The 12,929-nt window shown below is 34.3% G+C and overlaps 1 protein-coding gene across 10 annotated transcripts; it reads left to right on the forward strand.

The window, feature by feature from the left end:
• Positions 1–7,886: 7,886 nt before the first annotated feature.
• LOC112293205 (xyloglucan endotransglucosylase protein 34) lies at positions 7,887–11,324 on the forward strand. Of its 10 annotated transcripts, none has more exons than XM_024542379.3 (6): positions 7,887–8,154; positions 8,503–8,709; positions 9,232–9,661; positions 9,807–9,907; positions 10,089–10,285; positions 10,496–11,324. In XM_024542379.3, the coding sequence occupies exons 3-6, from the start codon at positions 9,427–9,429 to the stop codon at positions 10,893–10,895; spliced, it is 933 nt and encodes a 310-aa protein (XP_024398147.1). In that variant the 5' UTR covers positions 7,887–8,154; positions 8,503–8,709; positions 9,232–9,426; the 3' UTR covers positions 10,896–11,324. The 10 variants fall into 10 exon arrangements, with proteins under 10 accessions (XP_024398147.1, XP_090112856.1, XP_024398150.1 ...); XM_090256730.1 differs by having other exon boundaries at positions 7,897–8,154; positions 8,494–8,649; XM_090256732.1 differs by having other exon boundaries at positions 8,015–8,154; positions 8,503–8,649.
• The last annotated feature ends 1,605 nt before the right edge of the window (positions 11,325–12,929 follow it).

The following is a 12,929-nucleotide window of genomic DNA, read 5'->3' on the forward strand; positions in this document are numbered from 1 at the left end:
CCTTGAGATGTAATCATCGTGGCTCCAAGTGTTAAGTTCTGATCATAGTGACATTCCTCTCATGCTTTCGCTCGCTCAAGAGATGATGCAATGGTGGCTGATTGGGCCTCCTTTATAAACATCTTCAATTCTGGTGGATGTAGTCCATTAACCAATATGGACAATACAAACGATTTTGGTATTTGGTTATTTGGCCATTTTCGAAGTATATCTGCTATACGACCATAATATGACTATATCGCTTCCCCTGGTATCATTTTGCTATTTATTAATTTTTCTCTAAGATGTTCTTCAAAACCAATTGGTCAAAAATGGACTAAAAATACATTTTTTAATGCCTCCCAATTGATAAATTGTCCCACAGGTTGGCAGTTATATCACTCAAACGCTATGTCTTTCAATGTCGCTGGCAGCCATCTTAGCCAAATGTCTTTTGTTCTTCCATTATTAGCTACACACGCCATCAAAAATTGAGACAAATGTTGATCTGGATCTGCACCTGGCAAACCCCAAAAAGTAGATAATGGCACGACGCTAGTCGTTCGATCGCCCACTACACCCATTTGAACTACAATCGGAACTGCTGGTCCTCCAAACGTCATTAAAGATACTGGTGTTCCGCTCAATTCCTTATTAAAATAAAAATTGTCTCCCGCAAAAATCTTTTTCGGACTTCTAGGCCTTCCCAATTGACTATTATTATTCCCAAATAATTTTACTAGTTGAATATGAGGTGAAAACGATAGGTTTTGATATACTCTGAATTGGTCTTTATTGGCAAGTGATTTATGCCGATCTTCAGAACCAGTCTTGTTAGAATTAAACGTATTTTCAATTGAAAAAATACCCAGTGCGGTACCTAATTCCTCTGTGCCTTCTTCGTTTTTCGTTAACGGCTTTGAGAGGTATGCTGGACTATTAGCAGCGCTCCCCACGAGTATTGTTGGTAATTTCTTTAACGATATGTACTTTTGAAATATTAAAGATCGATCGTCTTCTAGGTATGATCAAATATGCCGACAGGCATGCAACTACGACTTAATCCAACTTTGTCGATGCTTCTTTTTTAATTTATGATTTTGCTCATTACATAACAAATTTCTTGCTTGCAATCGCTCTGTTCTTTCTTTTGATTGCTTTATTCTCTTTGCTGTTAAATTCTCATTCTTAATAACCATACTCTTTCATTATTTCTATTGAGTTTGCTTCCTAATATCCTTTATTGCTTCGACAGTTAATTCCTAACACTCAATAATGTTGTCAATCCCCGGCAGCGGCGCCAAAATATGGTTGCTCATTTTACTTATTCCTAAAGAAACCTCCCAAAATAAATCCATATAGAAAAATTTGAACATAGGAAAAGACCATGTATATGAGCTCCAATTGTTAGGATCACGCAATTAAACGCTACTGCTAAATGCTTACTATATTGAAGAACACTTAACTTTTCCTCCTACTGTCCACTCTCTCATATCAATACAATAACATCCACGACATCGATTTTAGTACCCTATGTAATTCACAAACACACAAGCATATCCCAAACCCTGGAACGAACAACTTTCAATCCATAAAATCTGATCAAGATAATTCCTTCGATTACAATTCCTCTCCACTGAACTTACAACCTTGCAATAAATAGTGACTGGAAACTTCCATACGTCCTCAATCTTTCACAACAATTGATAAACAGTGATCCATAAACAACTTCGTAAATCAAACATTGATTCATTAAATTGATCTTCTTCACTAGAATCAACACTAACACAAAAGAAACAAGAAAACTAAGAAGAAGAGATAGCACCAAGCTTATCTCCAACTCAGTACTATCGCAGTCTAGCATTTTTTTCCCCTCTCCCATCTTCTTTATACTATCCCAAGATACCAACTCCTATACTACAGATGATAACTACTTTTCCTAACTATTCATGCATTCTACTTGCTGAACCACCTTTTCAACAATTATCTATCCCTGTTTATACTATACACTAGGTATCTACATTCTGAAAATAACTACTTATTCTACATGATGGTAGATCATTTTATCAAAATGACACATTTTGTATGATGTATAAAATCTATTTTACATGAAGAAACTACTAAGCTTTTTTTTGACAATATCTATCAATATCTTGGATTGCCAAAAGATATTATATTAGATAATAGGACTCAATTTGTATGAAGATTTTAAAAAATTCTTTTTAAGATTTTAAAGGTGGACATAAAACTTTCTTCAACCTTTCATCTTCAAACTGATAGACAGATAAAGCACATAAACTAAGTTTTAGAATAATACTTAAAGTATATTAACAATTATCAATAAGAAAATTAAAGAATCCTCTTGCCATTGGTAAATTTTGCTTATAATAATATGATGCATTCTTCTATACAATAAACACCTCTCTTTGCCAATTATGATTACCATTCATAACTTGATACTTTTGACTTTTCAAAAGTTGATAATCCTGTGGTAAAAGATTTGGCAAATCATTTGTTAAAGCTACATGCAATAATGAAGGTCTAATTAAAGGAAGCTCAAGAATGACAAAAGATCATCTTCGATGCCTATCAAAAGAAACAACTACAATTCAATGTAGGTAACAAGGTATGGTTGGTTCATCATAATATTAAGTCTACTCATCGTTGTAATAAATTAAACAACCACAAGCTTGGACCTTTTCCTATTTATGGATAAATCAATCCAGTTGCTTATTGATTACAACTATTGGAGTCAATGAAGATCCATCTCGTCTTCCATTTATCTCTTCTTTAACCATACAAGACTATGAACATACTAAGAAGAAAACAAGCTCAATCTCTTCCTATAGAAATAGACAATAATGAAGAATTCAAAGTAGAAGAAGTTTTAGACTCAAAGCAGTGCCAAAATAAATTAAAATATCTTATCCATTGGCATGGATATGATATTAGTGAATACACATGGAAGTCAGTAAAGAATCTTATAAGTGCAACAAAGGCAGTGGAGGCTTTTCATTGATGACATCCATCTAAATCAAGATGAAGAATAGTAAGTCTTTGCTATGAAAGAAACAAGGTCCTGGGAAGATTGTATTCTACCTTTTAATTTTTTTATAGCTTCTGTGTATTTGTGACAGAAAAGAGATGGAGAACCAACAACCAACAGATTCAACTCAAGAGCTTTCATTTGCAAACTTACTAGATGAGATATTGCAATTGTCACAACCTTTAAGACAACAAAATTAAGATAAAGATCTTTAAAAATAACATGTCCTTCCTTGAATAAACGATGAGATACAACGTATTTGGTATCATGACCTTTGAAGAGACTCTCAATGTTTGGTGATTTTATTAGAGGTAGGAAAAATTATTGATGATGTTCTAAATGTTTTATTTGAAGGAAGTTACAAAGGCCTCAACAATGACCAAATAATAGGATAGTTTTTTCACCCTGATATAGGACATTATCAATGGCTGAGAAGGCCTATCAATTATCTTCGAGGTAAACAAAAATCAAAGTATATGACAAATATAACAAACCACATCTTGGATTTCTATAACATATGAAGACTGCTCCTCATAGAACTTATCCCTAGAAAGGAGGATAATGTCACGGACATATACATGTAAATGAATAATTACCTATAAGATTTAGATAATAATAGATAAAAGTAAGTTAATTCCATAATATCTTCTATACAAGCTTCATAGAAGCTTAATAGATGCTGCTTTGACTTTATATGTGTTTATAATTGACTTTTTAGGTTAAAAATGTAGTCAACAAGTTGGCCATGTACCACACATGTTAGTAGCTTGAAGAAGAAGCTAACTATGTGGCCCATACGTAGAAAACTTGCCTTCTAAGCTAAGGCATAAATCCTGCAAAGTCAACACATATTAAGGGTCCTATAGAACATCACTACGTAGCTCCTAGTTAAATAATATATATAGAAGTAAGAGTGAAGATGTCTTCACTCTTGTCAATTTCTTTCTTGCTTCTAGTCTAGATTTAAGAGTCTCTAATTTCCTTGTAATTTGGCATTAGCCATTTAAGTTTCTTTTTAATATACATAATACTTTATTTCTATTTTGCCACTTTTCTTTTGATATAGATTTCCCAAGTTTATGCATCTTCTTCCAGTTTATGTCCTTGACAACTTTTTGGCCAAGTTTCCAACCTATCAATTAATTACAAATACATATAAAGTTAAATTTGCTTTTATAAAGCTTCAAATAAAATTTTCCATAAGATATTATTAAATCTATCTAAATTTAATTTTTACCTCATATTTATTATTTATATAAATATTATATATGTCAAATTTTTAAATTAAAATTACAATAAAAAATGAGACAACCAAATATTAGAAATTAAATTATAAGAAAAATTAAGATTATATTACAAAAATGAAATAGGGCCAATGCAACATTAAATATTTGTAGTGGTGTTGATGAGGTATTACATGAATGGTTTGAATCTCTACATTCTTTTTAATCTTATTAAACTATGAAATTATAATTTTAAAAATATATTTTTTTATTAAAAATAGAAGTTGGAGACATAATTTGTAATTTTTAATTTTTTTAAGATAATAAATAAATAAAAATACTAACATTTTTTACCTTATAACAGAATTGACGACTTACATCTCCTAAAAAAGAAGAATGCAAATACAACTAAATATTTCTTCTCAAATTGTTTTATTTATCTTTTAATGAACATTCTCTTAATTTTTTTTATTTATAAAATTTTTTAAAAAATATTTTCTGTCTTATTTACTAAATTTAAATAATACCATCAAATATTGAGATTTGTTTTGGAGTATGTTTTTAGAAAGGAAATTGTCAAGAATTTTATTAATAAAAAAAATTAAATTAAATTTTAACTACATGTAAGAAGTGGAAAGAAAAATAATTATTATATTTGATGCACTGATATCATAAATATCAGTTATAAATGCAAAAATATTTAATATATATATATATATATATATAATTTATTTATATTTATAAAAAATATTAATGAAACTTAAATATCTAGCTTTAATCGAATGTTAATTTTACAACAAATACATTGATTTACAGCCTGTTATAAAGCTCATAAATAAAATTTAAGATTCAATGATAAAAGAAAATAATCTTATACCATATAAATTAAACTATACTAAGAAGTATAAATAAATATATTTTAAATTAAAATAAATAAAATAATAATTGTATCAACATCCTTTAGTTAGTAGCAGAAGCGATCAAAAATATTCTGTAATTAAACCAATGCTTGCTAAGCAATGTTGGTTTTAAAAGTAGTAAAATAATAATCTATTGTTTAAAAACTGAAAGTAATGCTAATTCAACTACAATCAATTTATTTTAAATTGGATAATTTACTTTAAAATAGACTTAATTTTTTTATAATATTATATCTTTTCTTAGTTAAAATAAAAAATTTAGACCTAAATGGTGTTGTAAATAGAAATTCAATCTAATAAAAATATATCCTTAAGTTTTTTCCTTTAAAACATACATTTAAAAACACACACATACACATACATACATACATACATACATACATACATTCTTGAAAAATTAATACATATTAATTTATCAAATTAATACATATTTGTATCTCTATTTAGTATGAAGATACATATCTCTATTAAATTTGTGAAATTCACCATTTGTGACCAACAACTATTTTCCAAATTAGATGCATCTCTCCCCTTAGTTTTCAAAAAAATCAAAATCAAAATCAATCAACCAGACAAACAAACAAACAAACAAATCTTCAAATTGATGTGTCCTACGTTGGTTGCACAGCCAATAGAAAGCCACATCTTGTCCACCTATGGACCCACCAATGGTGACGTCACCTAAGCGAAGCACCTTCTAGAAGCATCAACGAGGGGAACGTGTTCCCCTCGTTGATGAGTCTAGAAGAAGAAGAAGAAGAAGGAGATCCTGGCGGATGAATCCATGGGAACCGACTGCTTCGGTCGGCTCCATCCACGCAAATGGAAAGATATGGATGAATGAATACACAGTTGGTTTTTGTTATCTGTTCGTTCACACGGGGTATTCTTACAGATCGATTTGGATGAACGTCAAAATCGAATTCCTCCAAACATCGTACCGTGTATTGTTTACTATAGGTACAAGGCTTAAAGGCCCATTAAAAATATGTATATATATATACAATAATCACTATAACTTAGATCCATTCATTAGTTTCAATTAATTTTGACATGACCTCCTGTATCTGCTTCTTGAGGATAAGAAAATTCACTTCAATTCAAATAGGATGCCAATATTAAAGTCTGATTACAGCCTCTCCATCAGATGCTTCCAGTCTTAAATTGTAGTTTGAATGTTTATTTGAATGTATGTTTCCCTCTTAAGGAACTCACGTGCTACACCAAACTTATATATTCCCAAAGTAAACTTATATAAACTTATATTCCCAAAGTAAACTTATATATTCACAAAGTAATTGTAAATCTATCTAAGGTGTCAAATTTTCTTATTGTATTTTCATTCATCCAACAAGTTTTTTTTGTTTGTTTGTTTGTTTGTGTTTATTTTAAAACCTTTCTTGAAGTGTTTTGTAACATTTCTGCTATGTAAAGAAATTATCATAGCTTTTCATTCTATTTATGGATTCAATGCATACAAAACTGTGAAATTATGATTTTGATAAGTAAAAGTTTGATGAATGGTTAAATATTATTTACCAAAACTGCTTTCTGTTTATCCTTTCATACGGCTTTAAACATTGTAAGAATATGCTGTCAATATAGAACTTCATCTTTAGCAAGCCTGAATAATATATTGTGTTTTCTACCAATAGAAAAAAGAAAAAATATTCATTATACATGAGTTCATTTATTTAGTGAAGTATGAAAAATAATATAAATATTCTGGGTATTTTAATGAAACACATACCATGTGTTATTAATGATTATCAAATCATTGCTATTATCAGTTGTAGCATATGTACATATAAAGTGTATGTTCAATACCACCACAATTTTTGTTATTGCCACCACAATTTGCCATCCTCTACATGTCATTATAGTTTTTGCTAATATTATCACAAGTTCCTCTAAACTTGTGTTGTATACCACAAATCATTTTATGGAACATTGTGAATGAACAAACAATAAAATATATTTTTTAAATCCTTTTGAGTGACATTGAAAAAAACAACATGATTCAAAATCCTTTTTTGAAAGACTCCAAAATAAAATCTTGGATTGTCTTCTACTTTACTTAAAATTAAAATAAAGTCACAGCTTGGAATTTGTTCAGTTGTTTCAAAATTTGGACAGCGAGAAGTGCAAAAAGTACTGAAATGTAACGAAAATACAATAATAGTTCTTCTCACTTCAGTGAATCACAATGAGCTTAGCAAAAAGTCACAAAATTATCTGTAATTATTAGTAAACACTTCATCCATGCAAACCATCAAAGCCTTATGAGCCAAAGAAACAGCTGTGATCAAATAAAATTATCGTAAGCCCCAATTAAAAATGACAAATTCCAACACAATAATGTCATTTCCCTGCCTACTAGACACCATATCATGATATCTAAATTTTGAACCAAAACTGTAGGATCACAATAGTCAATGGTGGAACCACAACAATTAAGTAATGAAATGATGTGAAAAACCTCACACGCTTTCACTTACAGAAGCACATGATAAGGTTTAATATACAACTACCGAAATTGAGGTAAATTGAGCAACCACAACAAACAAAATTGTGGAGGCAGTTGACTGGGTTTTGTGCGATGGCGTTGCAGTTTCAGAACTGGAGCGTGAGAATTTAAGAGGTGAGGGTGGCGTTCATATGGCAGGGGCCTTCAAAGCTTACCCAAACGTGGCATGGAGATGTCGCTCACAGCCCTCACTGCAAGCTTGCCTTGCCACATGATGGAGCCTGCAGGCCCACATTTGCCGGGGGATATGTAGATTTGGGGTGACAGCGATAGAATTGCTACAGAACTGGGTGCGAGTGTGCATTTGGAGCTTCATTGTGGGTCAAATTCTCTTTAAAAGCCAGAGTTGGGATCAGTGTGGTGAAGGACAGGAAACAGGCCACATGCGTAACCTCAGGAGTTAACTTGATTTTGGCTACCGCTGAGCCTACTCTCATGCTTTCAGTAGAGGTCGCAGAGGTAATCATCTTCACAGCCCATAACCTCGCTCAATGATGTTGGGCATCTCCCCACTCAGCTGAAGTGGTGTTTTTCCAGTTTTGAGCTGTGACGACGACCTGGGCTGCATTGCCTTCTTTGGACTGTCTTGGATGCGTAGAGGGTACGAGAGTTGCAGAGTTGGGCTGTGGTTTGAGGTAGTGTGACGAGGGTGTTTTGCCCTCGTGATGTCAGCAATGGCAACTGGTGCGTGTTGCAGCTCATGAGGTTTCTGACCTGCAGGTTACGGAGTGGAGCTTGCTGGTTCAGCTCTCTCTCTCTCCCCCTGACCTCAGCGGGTTGTCTCCTCATTTTGTTTAGTGTGTGCAGCTTGTCCTCCTCTTCCCAAGTTATTGAGATATGTCCTAGAGGCGATCGAAGCTGCCCGAGAGTTAATCATCAAGCCCCCATTCGTGCCCCCATTCGTGTACTGCTCAAGACTTTGTAGCCGTGTAGGTGCCCGTCTCGGATTTCTCGGTCAGCCATCGTTGAACCCCTACCGTCTGCTCTCCTCAACTTCTGTTGAAAGGTGTTAAAGTGAGTTAACATCCCGTTTCTGTGGTGGTGCTGTTATGCATTGTTGAGCGAAGTTGCACTAGCATATTGCCTCAAGAGGAACCCAACTGGTCCGTACACAAGTTACTCTTTGATGTTCGTTTGACGATGAGAGGATCAATCTTTCTGAACGACGTGGATTCTTTGCCAAGACTCCGGGTTTGCGTTTATCCTTGCTCCTCTTTGAAGTCCTCGAAAGGTTCATCTCAGCATTTTGGGATGTCCTCTTCTTTTTCAATTTTTTTTGAAATCCAATTTCAGGGGATTTTTCATTCTTTGGAGAAGGCGAAAAAGGCCGCCATGGAACTTGTCATCACCATATTACTCTAGCAGAGGCGAATCAATGCGAATGAAGGGCTTAGGAACGCCGCAGAGAATAGTTTCACAACTTCCATCGCCCTCGGTGGTGCTGTTTGTCACGTTGGATCGGATGGTTAGGTCTTTTCAAGTTGCTGATATAACTCTTGGACAGTGTGCTGACATTTGTGGGACATTTGAGTGCAGATCATAAGCCATGTCGTAAAACGAATCCACATCGTTCAGAAAGATTATTTTTACCGTTTCGATCAAGCTGGCAGGTGTGGCTTCCTCCAGCTTCGATCTGTGTTAACAGAAGCTACAAGAGTACTGATCATGTCCCTCCAAAGATCCTAGACTTATAGATGAGCAGTGAGTGCTATCGGTCCAAGATTTGCAGCCATGTCAGAAGCGAATGTCAAGTTGGTTGGGGTTGTGTGGAGATGGTGGACGCCCCATGTGATGTGTGTGATTTGGACCATGGCTATGAATATGATAACCGTGCTCGGGCAAGGCACTGGGTCTCTAACCGGGGCTGTAACCTTTCTGGAAAATTATGAAAGTCAATCAGATTCGCAACATTTTCGGATTCTTAACGATGGCCACCAAGTGCAGCTCGTGTTGGATGAATATGCAGGTACTTGGCAAAGTGTATCCACCAATTTTCCAAAACTAACTTCAAGAAGGCTGCCGATTGTTTTCAATCTTGAAACATGTCGATGATCAGGAATGCTGACGTTGTTCTCCTGAGCTGACCAATTGATCGTTAATTACACGTGCAGCTTCTGGATTTGGCTCCAAGTACCAGTATTTATTTGGCAAGATTGGGATGCGCATGAAACTGGTTCCTGGAAATTCTGCTGGCACCGTGACAGCATATTATGTAATCCTCCAACCTTATCACAGAAGCTCGAATTATTACTTGCAGGCCATAAGATTGTCATGTATGCAATACAGTTTGGTTTTTCTATTAGCAACCATTATCTGAGAAGGCTCTTTTCGTGCCTGGGCTAATGCTATGGTTTATGAGATTTTGATGATGTGCGATTCCTCCCTGGTTGCAGATGTCATCACAGACTCCGGGATTACACGATGAAATGGATTTCGAGTTCCTTGGAAACGTGACCGGGCAGCCTTACATCCTGCAAACTAATATTTATGCAAATGGTGAAGGGAAGCGGGAGCAGCGCATTTACCTATGGTTTGACCCCACTTCAGACTTCCATTCGTACTCTGTCTTGTGGAATACACAGCAGATAGTGTGAGCACTCAACGTCACCTCTTATCGGACTTCGTTTCATCTTTATTTTCTGATAGTTGCAATTTCGACCACAACACAAACTCCGAGCAGCCAGATTATTTTCCTTCAATATAAATTACTGTAATTTCAACCTTCTAGGAAGCTGAGGTGGGCAGTCGACATATTGTCAATCTCGAATCATCTCGCGCGTGCTCGTGACTCACATTGCAGGTTCTATGTGGACAACACACCCATCCGAGTGTTCAAAAACAACAAGGACATAGGAGTTCCATACCCTGACTCCAAGCCGGTGGGGATCTACAGCACAATCTGGAACGGAGAGAACTGGGCTACAAACGACGGCTGGGTGAAGCTGAACTGGACCTACGCTCCTTTCGTCGCCACCTACGAGTCCTTCAACGTCGACGCCTGCCGTGTTGACAACGGCGACACTGCCAGCTGCATGGCCCAAACCAGCAGCTGGTGGATGTCGTCGGAGTACCAAACCTTGGGAGCTTATCAAGTGAACCAGCTCGAATGGGTTCGGAACAACTACCTTCTCTACGACTACTGTGCAGACCGCAAGCGATCACCAGCTCCACCACCCGAATGTGCTCGAAATCCATTGTAGAAGTCTACTAACCAGAGTCTGTAGCTGCTCATTGTCCTCCATTCATGAAGCTTCTCTTGTACCCACATGTGAGAGCAGGGCGATTCAAAACCCATTCCACGACTCCAAGCATCAAGTCCACATCTTAGCTGGCTAGGGGAATGAAGTGAGCAGGTTATCTCCAATGAGTTGGTTTGTGTCGATTTGAGAGCTCGTGGCGTTGAATGAGTTTACATATATCTTCCATTGGATTGATTGTTTATTTTTTTTATTTTTTTGTCTGGGCGATTCCATTGTATATGCTGTCGTTCTAGCAACTAAGCTATTGTAGATCGAGTTCTGATTTTGCAGACTTCTCCAATGGTTGTGAATTCTTATTGTGAGCTTATAAAGCCCGTTTGGTGGATCGAAGCTCTGCATCAAGCGTTAACAGACTAAAATTTGAGTTCATTGACTCTCCGAAAACCCTTGAATTTGTTAACTATTGAAAAACATGATTGCTTGTTGCATCTAACGAGCAATTTGATATTGTTACACTGCAATTTGGTTTGTGAAAATGTTTGTTTTCTGGAGAAAGAATAGTAGAAGTATGTGCAGCGAATAATGAACAAGACAGATACGACGTGGTTTTGTTAAAAATACAACAAATCCTTTCAGTTGTATTACACTAAACAAAATCACTTTTCAATGTTATTGCCAACAACATCGAAGCTACAATAAGGGTCCAACATTAAAGTACATATAAACATAAAAAAAATAGATATGTATATATGTGTATATATGTATATACACTATCTACAATGTTTCTATTACCAACCCTAATTTTTGTTGTTGGCACTTCAACATGCTATCTACTGGTTATTATAGTTTTGGCTATTATAATGTTAATTTATTATAAATTGGAGGTATATGCTAGAAGTCACTCTTTCAACAAGCATTGTTACTAAACTTTAGTTGTGTTTTTCTATGATACTTAATTGCTCCTTTAACAATTTTTTATAAAGAGAGGTAGATGGATCACTTACAATAAGGAAATATGAAAAGAATGGCAATATCAGTATTTTAAAAAATTACACCAGATTATAAATTACCATACATTTCAATTCATTATAAAATCATCATTTAATTTTTTTATGTTAATATTGCATAAAAAAACATTGAGATTTTTGTTATTTGGAACTTTGCTTTATACACCTTTAAGGAGGTTATTGCTTCCTTTCAACCTCTATACTAAACCAACTGCATAAATTGATCTAAGTTTTTAACACAAATATATTTAAACATATAACTTGGCTCTATATGCTCAATAGCTCCATATCTAAGAAGATTTACGTTGCAATAAGAATATATTTGTTTATTATTGCAAAAGGCACTACATTGCCCACATCTCTATATTTGGTGTATAGCATGTTTGAAGCCAAATATGTCACAATTTGTAGTCAACTTTATCTTCTTTTGGCATATGTGGATTGGCCCTTTAATTATAATAAAAGTGGATTTATAAGAGTTGACATATGCCTTACTTGAAGTTACAAAATTTACTTACATTCAATGGCATATTGCATAAGAAACTAATCAAGGTATTAATATTCAAGCAAGAAAATATCGTGGTAAAATTCTTGAATATCATTGCTTATATTGTTGGACACTACTTATAACAAAGAAGCATCATGCAGATACATATACAAATAAATAACATTGATTGAGATGGCTACATTTTACAAAATAGCTATTGTCTAAGCATCTAATAAGTCTATTATTTGTTTAAAGGTATCCATTTATACTAGAATTAATAGATTAAAAAAACCAATGGCTACTTTTGAATGTAAAATAACTTCAATGCATAATGCAATACATATCCCATAAGTCCAATAAAAAGCAACTTTCATAGTATTTACAATACAATTAGATATTTTTAAGCTATACCTAATATAAACTAAATACATTGATGGATAGGTATGTGGGTAATATTTTCTTGTACAATATACAAGTGTCAATGGATACTTAGAAAAAATATTGAGCATTAAATTTACTTCTTCTATACATGATATTATA

Source organism: Physcomitrium patens, chromosome 16 (assembly GCF_059467195.1).
Source record: "Physcomitrium patens ecotype Gransden chromosome 16, ASM5946719v1, whole genome shotgun sequence".
NCBI lineage: Eukaryota > Viridiplantae > Streptophyta > Bryopsida > Funariales > Funariaceae > Physcomitrium > Physcomitrium patens.